Source organism: Leptinotarsa decemlineata, unplaced genomic scaffold (assembly GCF_025532065.1).
Source record: "Leptinotarsa decemlineata unplaced genomic scaffold, Ldec_3_MD MMD2_P_RNA_scaffold_7, whole genome shotgun sequence".
Lineage (NCBI taxonomy): Eukaryota > Metazoa > Arthropoda > Insecta > Coleoptera > Chrysomelidae > Leptinotarsa > Leptinotarsa decemlineata.
Window position 1 is genome coordinate 6,192,163 of NW_027412534.1, and position 13,861 is coordinate 6,206,023.

At 33.0% G+C, this 13,861-nt stretch overlaps 1 protein-coding gene across 1 annotated transcript in view; it reads right to left on the reverse strand.

Moving 5' to 3' along the window:
• The window catches only part of dpy (fibrillin-like protein dumpy), a 225,421-nt gene that overhangs the window by 107,719 nt on the left and 103,841 nt on the right, over positions 1 to 13,861 (reverse strand). Inside the window, 1 exon segment of the mRNA XM_074170270.1 lies at positions 6,701 to 6,817. Within this exon segment, the coding sequence (XP_074026371.1) occupies positions 6,701 to 6,817 (117 nt within the window).

Below are 13,861 nucleotides of genomic sequence, written 5' to 3' on the forward strand. Positions count from 1 at the left end.
ATAGTTATAAAGGTATTTTGAATCTTGAGTGAATGTATTCTGAATAAGTTAAATGTTTTTTCATTAGTGTATACCAGGAATTCCTATTTAAATAAACTACTACCACTTCTACCATTTCAAGTCTATTCTAGCTTTTGACAATTTTCTATCTTCTTCAATGTTTAATTGCACGACTAGTAACTTTTTGAACGCTTGATGGAAAGCTGTAAATAAATCTATCTGGATCTATAGAAAGATACATATAGAATTCTGACTTGAAAACTAGTTATTTTCATGATTTATTTTTTCATTGAAATATTTGATTTTGACTGGTTTAAAATATTTTTTAAATTTTATTTCAGGTTCCTATACCTCATCGACATTCTATCGAAAAATAAGAGGCCTTCCAAATATATTTTACATGATAGTTCAAACAAAATTTGGAAAAATATCCTGATGAGCCTGAAATAAGTCATGAACAAAAGCTTTCATCACAGTTAAAAGATAAAATGGAGATTTGTTGAGAAAGGAAGAGTTGATTGACATTGGCCTACAGACTATCATTAGAGGATAATGCAAACATCGTACTAGTGATGGTCTGGTTTTCAAAGTTGGCAATACAGTTATCTAATTGAAGTGTGCACATGAAATAATGATACATTTTATAGATACCTGTCGGTTTGATGCTGAGCATGTTAACTAACGGTGAATTGTTTTTTCTACTAATCGGACAGAATCTTTGATAAATACAAAACAAGTAACGTACATTTTTACTTTCCTTGTTTTAGTGGCTCGTTTGTTTATCATATTCGTACCCAGATATAAGGAAATACATTAGTAAACTTTTCTCAGTTGAGCATTGAATGATATAATATGGAATAGGTATAATAGAAAGTATCTAATTCTAGATTACCAGGAACAATAATTACGTTCAATAAAGTTGAGATGAGATAACTGAATCACTAGTTCATTTGAATCTCTTTGGTTTATTTTCGTGGATCGGAAAATGTGCGCAGAGTAGCTTTTGATATCATCTACATTATCTACAGGTTAAACGTTTAAAATGAACTTCACAAAATGTTATCTTGCCCCCACAGAAGAATATTTGAATATTACCTACTATTACTTCATTATCGCCTACAAGCTTTTGTAGCAAGTCATGATTTATTTATTCTAGGTGTATCATAGAATCAACAACAACCGGAAAAAATAACGGTACAGGCAAAAACAGAAAGAGAGTCTGAACCCCGGGATAGAAATTTCAAATCCAACACGAAAGTCACTTACAAATTCAAAATTGGAGGCACCTAAAACGGAGAATTGGATGATGGCAAAGAAAATGGTAGATTTGGAGAAAATTATATTGGCCGTAGTTATTCCAATTATATAAGTTGCCGAGACCATATGGCATTTATTCAGGAATGCCATATGGTCTCGGAATGCCAAAGAATGCCAAGTAGAAACACTACTTGACAGGCATACTGGAGACACATCACTGGCTACCAAACTACTGCATCGATATCAATATTCGATCAGGTCAAGTATGCAACAGAAACGACTTTTTGCTGCGTCAAGTAAAAGCCAGAATATGTCTATGAGAACAAGCTACTTTTTTGGACTTTAAGGAGGCATTTGTTACCATATTAATATGTCCCTATGACATATTATTATGTCAATAGAACCAATCATTCTAGTATTGAAGAGAAGAGGCGTTGAACATAAAAATTGCAGGTGGATAGATAGACAATATGATTTAAAGAAGTTGGGAAAGTTTATAAGAGAAACAGTAGTGGCACGGGTGGCAAGGGTTTGTCCTCACGTGGGAGGAGGGCTTTGTGCCTACTGTTATGAAATCTTGTAATGATGTTTCAATTGATGTTGTTCACTTTTTTCCAAGTTTTTGTTTTTCCCCCTTTTTAGCCCATTTCATATAATAGGCGAGTCGTTGAGCGACTTTCGGCCAATTTTTCTCTGCGAATTCAAATTGAACCAAAGCGTTGCTGAAACAGCCGAAAAATCAACCAGGTATTTAGTACTGATAGTGTTGATGAACCCACTGTTCGACGTTAGTTTACAAAATTTCGTTCCGGAGACTTCAGCCTAGAAAATGAGTCCCGAAGTGGTCGACCTACAGTAGCTTAAGACGAGGATTTGAAGACCCTGGTGGAGACTGTCCCATCAAAAACGGTGCGTGGAGTGGCGAAAGAACGGGGCGTCAGCTCTCATGCGGTTTTTGATGGCTTAAAACGTAACGATCTGGAGGTTACATCTTGCTCAACAACAAAAATGTTTGGTCTCACTGTAGATCACAAATTTACATGGAACCACATATTGACCTACTCTGCGATAAATTGAAAACAAAATTGTTACGCACTAAGATTCATGCGAAATCACTGCAGCAAAGAAGTTTTGCTAAGTCTATACTATGCGACGATTCATTCTCCTGTAAGATAAGGAACTCTAAACTGCACAAAAAGTTTTTATACTCCAGAAATATGCTATCAGAATGTTTGATAATCTAGAATGATAACAGACATGTAGAGATTTCTTCAAGAAATTGAGAATTCTCTTGCTGGTTTATATATTGAATGAAGCATGTATTTATGTTTTCCAAAAAAATCTTCATTTGAAACGAATCGACAAAATCATGGTTACTCAACTCGATCGTTAAACTTACTGGTAACTACTGTACGTCGAATAGCATTTTTTCAAAGAAGTCATCTCTACCTTGGACTAAAATTTTTCAATAAGTTTGATAGTAAAATAAGATACTCGCATAATATTTCGATTAAAGCACGATTGAAAGCATATCTAACAAAAAAAAACTGTTATACCATCAATGAATTTCTGCAAATCAATAATTCTCCATTTTAGGCGGGTAGCTGTTATTAAAATGTTCTGCCTTTTCATATGTAAATAACTGTAAAGAAATTTCCAAAGGAAGAAAGAAAGCAATTGATTCAAAAAAAACTATTTACAAAGATGTGTAGATCATGCATAGAAGTTACTTTCAGATACAAACTTGAAGAAAAAGCCCTTTCGAAACAACTACTTTCGTATAAACATTGAATTGAGGTTGAGTTGAAAAACAGCCTTGGCTGATACTTCGCTCATTAACCTTCATACTAAAAGTTGTATTTTTTTATTCTTTTTGTCTGTTTTGATTGTACTTATTGCTACCATTATTATTATAATTACACGAAAAAAGTACTCTCGAAACCCTGATGGGGTGTAACATATTGAAACCATTCTGTAGGTGATCTACTCGATTGATTTAAGCATGTTCCTGCTGCTGAATGAATGCGAAATATCTGTAAGACTAACCCCTTTGAGGCATCTTGCATAAATATCTGTCGGATATAGCTCAATGCCCAGCACGGCATTAGCCAGGGAAGAATATTTCCGGCAGGCATTTACCAGAACCTATTTATCGATAGATGAAGAATCGCCAATTGTAGAGCTTTATAATAGGTATAACGTGAATAAGCGCGCGCATATTAACTACATCAATGAGATTGTGAGGAAGGTCATGACTGAAATAGAGATTATCTGCTGCCAAGTTCATAAAATTTAGTGGGTTTCACTTCGCCGTTATCGGACAGCTATAACAGATAACAGTACAAGAGAAGATGCCAGGAGGCAGAAAGGAAATTATGTTTCTTCAGGAAATTATTTGTCTTGAGAAAATTATACACCTCAAGGTGGCGGCGCAGCATATTGATCAGAATATTATCCGAGTATGTTGAACTCTGTGGCCGGTAAGAAACTTCACTTTTCTGAAATCGTGGCCAGCAACAAATGCATTACTCGGATGGCAAACTATTTAGAATGAGTTTTAGTTATGTCACAGAAAATTCAAATGAAATTGATAACATAATATAAGTATTCACGACACTCTAAAGAGTTTTTTACACTAAAACCTGGTTCCGCAATAGACAAGGTTTCAAATTCCTCAGTGAGCCACTTTGCTGTTTGGCAGGTTATAGTTCACATAACATAACAAAAAACATGGTTCTGCAAGAAGGTGAGATTTTGGTTTCTTTTGATGTTAGTTCCTTATTTCACAGCGTCCCTTTTCCACAGACCTTGCAATACCTCAGGGAATTACTAGAGAAAAATAATTTCAATAATAACGAAATCGATGAATTCGTTTCTCTTACTAATTTGTGTATGAAACAAAATCGGTTCCAGGTAGAAGGTTGCTTTTATGAACAACAGGAAGGAATGGCCATGGGAAATCCCTTGTCCCCCTACCTGGCAGACCTGTTCATGAGCAGATTCGAAATGGAAACTAAAGAAAAGTCAAAGTATTTTCCTAGGATTTGGCTAAGGTATGTGTATGATATTTTCGCGATATTTGATACCAAAAAATCGAATATTGAGGACTTTGTTTCCTTTTTGAATAATACATGTCCATCAATAAAATTCACGTATGAGTTAGAAAATAAGGGACAACTACCATTTCTGGACGTTTTGGTAATGAGGAGCCAATATGGAGGGTTAGAATACAATATATTTAGAAAAGAAACAAGCACGTACAGGTATATTCCTGACAGTTCACTCACTGCGGACAGCACAAACTTGCTGGGTTGAATTTTTTAGTGCATCGTCTTTTGACTTTCCCTCTAACACATGATAGGTTCACAAAAGAAAGACGTACAATACAGGAAATAGCAGTCACTAACGGTTTCTCGAGGGGTATTGTAGATGACATAATAAGGAAGAAAAAGTTTAGGTTGAGAATGAACGAAATCTCGACTTTCAGAAGGGACAAAAACCAAGATAAATACATCTCACTTCCATACCACCAATATACGAAGAACTTTGGAAATATTTTCAAGGAACTAGGTATGAAGGTGGTTTTTAAAACAAGTCATACACTATAGAGCCTTTTGGGAAGTCCAAAAGACAAAGTCGAGAATTCGGAAAAGTCTGGAATTTACGAAATTGAATGTATGGACTGCGATGCAAAATATTATGGACAGACAAAAAGATCTATTGAAGTGAGATATAAGGAACACATAGCACACTTAAAATATGGAAGACCTGAAAAATCAGCAGTCGCCCATCATATTTTGCAACAAAACCATTCCATAGACTTCAGTTCATTAAGATTAGTTAGACGAGACGCTAGACGCAACTAGACGCCTATGAGAGTGTAAAAATAAGTAAACATAATAATATTATGAATAACGATGACGGACCAATACCAAATAGCACACTATATAGCTTGTTAAAATAATATTGTTGGGTTTACTGATTACTACATAAGGACACATTGTAAATATATTTAGATTTGCAATATTGTGAAATTAATTTTTATATAGCTGGAAATTGTTTTATATATAGCTATAACATTTAAACATTACATAAGGACATATTTTAAAATAATAGATAAGGCTAATTGTAAAATTAATTTAGGGTGATATCCCTGTATGGGTGGTATACCTTTATGTTTTACCTGTATGATATATCTGTATAACATAAATAGCTTTAGTTTCTCGAAGTTTCCATTTTTATCTTCCTCTTGAAGATGATCACTTGGTGATCGAAACACGTCTCGAGGTGTTAAAAATAACGATTTGGTGTTGGGAAAAAACTCCAGTAATGTTCATTACATAGTGTTGCCAGAATGAAAGCGACAATTATGAAGATGAATTTCAAAAAGTTAGTATTTTTAGAATTAAACATTAATAAACGCTTTACTTGCATATGGTCTCAAACCAACTGAACATTATTTACTCAATCAAACATTATTGAATCAATTAATGGGAATGAAGTTTTGGAGACAACTTATGTGGAACTACAGTGTCTTGTATTTGCACAGTAGATTCTGGTAAGTGTCTGCCGGAAAACAACTACTTCCCTGGCTAATACCACGCTGGACATTGCATTATATTCGAAAAACATTTATGCAGAGGTTAGTCTTGCAGATGTTTATCGTTTATCATCCAGCAGGACAACGCTGAAATCAATCGAGTAGATCACTTACAGAGGTATTGTTTTTCATCAGTCTATAAAAGTGTTTTCAGAAAATTGTATAGAATAGAAATTTATTCCCAATGGATAAAATTAGATTGAGAACTGAAAGAATATAATTAATTTTGTGAAATAGACCTAGTGGTCTATTGAAATTTTATTTTCTGGTAAAGAATGCTGTCACAAACTATAAATTGAACTGAAGTGGATTACAGTTCTCTACAAATGGTGAAGTGAAGGCATCACCACAAATTATAGTGTATCTAGAATTCATTTCTCGCTCCTTCTAAATATTGAAAAAAGGAGTTTATTACAATTATTATTTTCGTAATGCTTTAGTTTTTGGATTCAAGCTTCAAAATTATTTTTGCCTCGAGACTGCCACACACCGTCCAAAAATTACGTTTCACCCTAGGTTCATTAATTATTTACCTTATAGTAAACTGTTTTTTTATCATGTGAAACTTGAAACATATAAATGGAAAACGTGATTATCACATTCGGACATTATGAAATTGTTAAAAAATAAGCATTTCATAAAATATTGAAGAGTTTTTGTAAATATTGTTGCCACTTGTGTGGAGCAAATATATTTGGAAAGTGAACAAGAAAAGTAAAATACTATTTTATAAAGAATTATGATGGATTTTTTTGTTTCTTTTTTCACGTATGGGAAATAGCGATAAGGACGGTTTTTTGAGTATTGTTGAAGTGATATGAATATATTTGATTCTTAACTTACCCTCACAATGAAAACCATCTCCTGTATATCCTGGAAAACACGTACAGGAAAAGCTACCCAAAGTATTGGTACAGTGGGCAAATACATCACACGGCCTGTATTTACATTCGTTTTCGTCTGCAAACAAAAATAATAATGAGAAAAAAGTTATTGGAGTTAGAATCAAAATATAGCAGGGGAGACATTTTAGGTTGCAAAGCTTAGATAATAAGAAGAAAAAATGTTATATAATATATACCTTTTCATCGGTAGAAGAAGCGGATATATATTTTTAAATATGTAAAAAAATACTGTTGCATGGACATACTCGAGCGCGTCAGATATTGATAGCATCAATGCCCTACGTATTTTTATTAATGTTAGTATCTTAATCTGATCGTTTGCATGATGTGGGTGGTTGTACGTAAGGGTTAAAAGTGAAAAGAAAAAAAATTGAATCGGGCGCGTCAGATTTTCTAAGGGGGTGTTAAGTGCAACAAAAAAAGCTCTTATTTAATAATCTGACGATTTTGATCTGACGCAAACTCGCGGCCATTATTATAATATGCAAAAAAAATTCGTCATTTTGAAATACTCAAGCGCGTCAGATTAAGATATATATGGTTCATCTTTATGTTTTAGACGTGCTGTCTCATAATCTGACGATTATCTAGAGGGATTCGCTTGATATGACAAAAACAATATTAAAAAAAAAATGTAATTCGTTAAATTCAAATAATTTAAAAGCTCAGGATATAGCATGCCAATAAATAAGTGTATGTTTTTTAAGTAGAATACTTGTATTCATAAGAAAATAATAAAAAAAATGCTCAAAAAATTCAATTTTTCATAATCAATTGATTAATTAATGAAGAAAAGAGAAATGAAACTTTCTATGGTTTTTACCACTTTTATTTGTGGTAAAACAGAAAGTTTTATTTATTTTTTCTTCATTATGATTTCCTACCACGTAGTAACGGCTACATCCATCAATTAATTGATTAATTAATCATCATCTTCATCACCAAGGAGTCTCTGTGATCAGCTGTGATGGCGTCATGGCAACAGAATTCTGAGTGGGGACGGAGTGAGAGAGTAATAGATAGACAAAAAATAAATAGAGAATAGAGGAATAGAAACTCGGAGAGGGAAATATAGGTATTACACAGCTGCAGGCATTAAACTTTATCAACGAATTTTTGTTATTTCGGCTTGCGGAAATCGTCAGACTATAAATTATTAGTTATCCTTGAATTATTTTCTTCGAAATAAAACAAAAAATTAGCTACGCTCGGGAATGTCGAAATGACGTTATTTTTATACCTCTTTGCTGTCCTCCCTTTTCTTTACGTCACTCTCAAATTATCAGATTACTGGAATATACACTTTTTAGCAGGTAATTAACTCACCCTACCTTAATCTGACGCGCTCGAAAATTTCTGATGATCAATTTTTTTTACCAATCTGATTCTTTATCCCTCACAGGTGGAGGTACTTAACTGGGAACAAGGTATTCGCCTGTATATTAATCTGCCGCGCTTATGTAAATCCCGAAATCCCCGCTTGGGCTCCCATATTAATACTTCATATAAACATTTGATAATTGAAGGAGTGGATATTTAGTTAATGAAATTTGAAATTTTGTTATTTTTTCTTTTGAGAGCGGCATGATTTTCATTTTTTATATATCCGAGCTACGATTATCTGCTGCGATTGTTTTTTTCTTTAGTTTTCATTGAAGTGTTGAATATTAATTTTCAAAACGTTATCTATTCTTCATTGTGAGATATTCACTAGACAGTTTACGAAACGGCAACGCCTTTTTCGCTATACAATAGCTTCCTCAGGCGTGACTATGTTTAAAATGTTTTTTCCGTTAACCAGCTATCGCACTCATACGAACGACAACCCTCAGAAGGTGAAACTTGTGCCACCTAAGGACTAAAGAGGTGTTACCTTTTAACGTGTGATTCTTAACACTGACCAAATTATATTAAATCAGTGCATTACATAACAATTTGAATTATCTGACCTTGTACCTACTTTATAACTGATAGTTTCATCTGAATTTAGGTGTAAACTAATTAAAAATTTGAACATAATGAAAAGAATTTCACCTACTCATTGAAGGAACATGTAATAAACTAAACACCAAATTCTACATTGGAAAACAGATTTAACAGAGGAAAATTATTGATTTCTATTCGATCATTTCGTGAATTTTTAGACTTCTTGAGTTTCAAACCTTTCACTTTCAAATTAATAGTTCATAGTGGCTGAACCATTTTTTGTCAATAGATGGCTTGCAAATGCTGAATTGATCATCATATTCAAGAAACTACTTCTATGTTTTTTCATTCTTTAATATATAATAACTATATGCACAACGTATACAGATTAGAGTACAATTAAAACAAAATATGTGAACAAAGTGGTTTGGCGATAAGAGCAGAGCTCTTGTTTCGCAAGAAGTTATAAAGAATATGTATGTGAAAAGGTTCTCTCTACTTTGCTAATATAAAGTATTGGCAAGAACCACGCGTCAACTTATATACTCCTGATCTACCCGACACTGAATTTTTGTATTGTTTTGAATCAATTTTCTCGAATCATTATTTGTTCTGTAGCCCACGTCCTAGATATGTCAATGCCCTTTAACGCACACTATCGTTCCTTGAAGTTGGGTAGACCAGGTTAAAGGCTTGTTTTCGTAATTTTCTGAAAATAATGAAGTCGATTATATCTAGCTTTTGACCGTTGTTGACAGCAGTTTGTTTGATGAAACTCAATTTTCTCTGAATATCATATTCTGACAGTGCAATATTCAATAGTCTGTGGAGCATACTATTGAATGATGCTACTTCATGTTGATAGGGATGTGTCGATATCCCAATACCATTTCCCATATTGAAAAATATATTTAACAAAGGGAAATAATTCAATTTTTTTCAGTCATTCAGTGTAGTTTCAGAATTCTTGAATCTATTAATTACTGAGCATTCCAAAAGATTGAGGATCAAGTCTTCTTCTTCTATGTTCTTTCATTCTTTGTAAAAAGAGTATCCCCATTTAGCCTATATAAAGTTTTGGGCAAGAACCACAACTCAACTCATATACTCCTGATCTATCCAACATTGATTTCGGTATTGTTGGTATTGTTTTCAATGAATTTGCCCAAATTACTATTTGTTCTGTAAGCCATGTTCAAGTCTTCTTTTTCATTAAACGAGAGATGGTATGAGTGGGTATACCAAAGTATATCGCTCATTATGGTTTCTTGAAGTGGATAGACTTGGTAAATGGCTTGTTTTCATAGTTTTTTGAAAATAATGAATAAAATAATATCTAGCTTGTAACCGTTGTTGACAGCAAATTGATAAACCTCCGTTCCCTTTGACAATTACTTTCTGACAGTAGAAACGGAAAAACAGATTTTGAACAGATACTATTGAATGCTACTACTTTATACTGATAGGGATGTGTCGATGAATTACGTATGACAATGTCCGCAGAAGACGGTTTGTGTTAAATTATAAAATCATCAATTTTTTGTGAAAAAAATCAAACTTGAAATATGATAACTGTAAGATATGGTCAAAAATAAAAGACATGAGATCTACAACGTTTTTTATAGTTACAGAAGTTTATTACTATGCAATTTTCATACAGGTTTGCTTCGAGTTTATTGCCTGATTTTAACGTATATAATCAATACATATTACAAGATTACAGCGATTTATTAGATTTTAATGGCTGATAGCAAAGGAGGGTATAAAATTATAATGGATAATTACGCTCTAGCAGCTGCAGATTTGAGTAGTTCATAGATACAGTTATATTTGTCGTACATCGATGAGTTTCTTAGGTTAGTACGCTTATAACTGAGGGCTTAATGCGAGAAGTGTCTAGATTAGAGATAACTTGTGACAAATGTGTAAGATGGGTGATAATTATCAAGGCTGTTGTAGAGGCCTTGGTAGTGTAATTATAATTAACTACGCATACTGTTAACTTGGAATATCTTGACGATTTATTCTTGTAATTAAATGGTGCACATCGTGATATGAGTTTTGATGAGTCTTGATTACCATATTTTCTTATTACTATTATTGTTCATATTTTTTTTCTTATAAGAAAATGAAAAATCTGTTTAAAATCTGTTTTTTCGTTAACCAACTGTCGCACCCCTACGAACGACAACCCTCAGAAGTCGAAACTTGTGCGAGCTAAGGATTAACGAGGTATTACTTTTGAACGTGTGAATCCTAACACGGGTTGGACGATAGCAAGTGAAAATCGATTGTTCAGACTGGGGCTTGAACCACCGACCAACACGGCAGTCAATTCGAGTGATTCAAATTCATGGTTTTTATACCGGTATCTTTGCTTATTTCGAAGAGATATCCATTGACTTTTGTCAAAAATGATATTATCAAATTGATTGTGTGTACATTTTCTCGCCGTTTATTCTTTTATTCGACTCGTGGAGAGTCCAGAGACATATCAAAGTCGCCCTCAATATCCGAAAAAGTAGATAAGAGTAATATTCCTTGTTCTTTCTGCTTTTTCAATGATTCGACCTGAATCAGTTTCCATACCATTTTTGACTTGAATGCATGTTGGCCTCGATGTAGAGGTCTGTTATCCACTGCTCCATTTCTGATTGTTTTTCTAGTGTTTTCAACGTGTCTGATATGGGACTGATTGGTCTCAAGACCAATTGAACTGTGGTCTCACCTATTCATATGGTTAGAATGAATTTTTACAGCCCATTCAATCTTCTTCAAATCAACCACTTGCTTTACCGACTATCCATTCTCTTTGGAAACCCTTTTATGTGCCTCCAGTTCTGAATCTGCCACGGACTCTGGTGTTAGATTTGTGAATTCTGAATCGAGGAATTACATTCGGAGAAGCTCTCTTTCTCACGGCTTATTGCACGGATCTGTTCGGCCTGCTCACATTTCCTTTTCCATAAGTGTCTCTAGATTTATTAGTGGCTTCAATATATTCAGTTAAAGACCATTAATGTGTCATACAGCTGTATCGTTCTGTTATTATATATAATATATATATATATATATATATATATATATATATATATATATATGTATATATATATATATATATATGTATATATATATATATATATATATATATATATATATGTATATATATATATATATATATATATATATGTATATATATATATATATATATATATATATATATATATATATATATATATATATATATATATATATATATATATATATATATATACAGTGTCACACATAAAGTCCGCATCAAATGGGATTTTTTTTTTGTTCATCTCTTCAAGCAACTTTCGATATCTCCATTATGTTGTGCTTCAAAAATGATGCCAAATGACATGCTTATGGCCGATCAAGTGATTTTTCTTCCCTGTCCAATTTGACATTTTTTCCAAAAAATGTTCAGAAAAGCAGTTATTGCTCAAAATTTCGAAAATCGGTAAAGAGAAAAGATGATTGTTTTTTCATTTTTTACCCATATACCAATTTTTAGCTCTCTAGTACAAATTTAGTTTTTTTACAGTTTTTCGAAAATGTGACATTTGCCGATTCCTCAAATTTAGCCAAACCTTAACAAAGTTAGTGCTTTATGCCTAACTTATCTTTCCAACGCATTTTTATTACCAATTGCAATTCTAAATACAACTTATGCCGCAAAAATTTTAAACACCAGAAAAAATTATGCGAAAAATGATGAAAAGTTGATACAGTTTTTAAAAACAGATAAATAATTCACTTTATTTCTACTTTTTGCGAAATAGCTTGATACATAAGCATAATTAAAAAACAATATCAATGAAAAGTCAATAATTTATTCTTTACTGCACTTTTCAAACAGTTAAACTTTGATTTACTAATTACGAAAAATTACAACGAAATTAAACTAAGGGTACTGTGGAAACAATTGAACTGAACTGAATAAGCAAAACATTTTATTGTCATATGACATTTGTTGAATAACTCAAAATAGTGTTCATCAGTTTCAGATTTAAAATAGTTTATTTGTTGTCTAGTGTGTTGTTGAAAATGCTGAATCTTCAAAAGAAAAATGGAATCGATTTAATATGCGGCGAGAATACCGGTCACCGACAAGTATCTGATATTTTCAATGCCAGACATCCTGCAAGAAATATTCATCAGTCAACAGTTAGTAGGATAATAGCTAAGTTTAAATCTACTGGCTCGGTTGAGAGTAATTTTAGAAAAGCACATCAGCCTTTTAGACATATTGAAGAAGTGGAATTTGAAATATGTTTGGATGTCGTAGAACATAAAAAAACAAGTATTCAAGATATTGCAGATAGAACAGATGTTAACCGAGAGAGTGTACGACGTATTTTACACAAAAATAAATTTACGCCTTATAAACCGAAATTTATCAATACATTAAAAGAAAGGGACTTCGATATGCGCTGGTATTTTTCTTGTTGATTTCAAGGGGAAAAAGAAGAAAATTATAATTTTCCTTACCAAATTTTATGGACAGATGAAGCGACCTTCTCTTCAAATTGCGTTGTGAGCTCGCAAAACTGCAGGTGGTGGGCAAAAGAAAATTCACATTTCGTAATCGAATGTCGAGATCAATATTCGTTTAAGACGAATGTATGGTGTGGCATATTGAACGAACAAATTATAGGATCATACTTTTTTAGGCATAATTTAAATTCTGCGGACTACCTACACTTTGTGAATACCGAACTATCTGAAGTTTTGGATAATATGCCCATTCAAGTAAGAAATGTTGTGTGGTATCAGTGTGATGGTGCACCTATTCATACTACAAGGGTGGTTAAAGAGCGTCTTTTGGAAATATTTAGGAGCAAAGTAATCAGTCGCAATATGGAACACTTTTGGCCGCCTAGATCTCCTGATATAACCCCACTCGATTTCTTCTTGTGGGGTTACTTAAAACAAAAGGTGCATAAGCAAAGACCTTTTCGAGATATAAACCATTTAGAGGCAGTTATTCGAGAATGTGTTGTAAGCACGAAACCCCGTAGTATAAAGAATGCAGTTAAAGATGTTTTAAAAAGGACAGTTGATTGCATTGAACGTGGTGGAAGGCACACCGAAATGTGACTTTTTATTTTGTATTTCTATTGGTATTTACATGGTTTAGGCATATGTT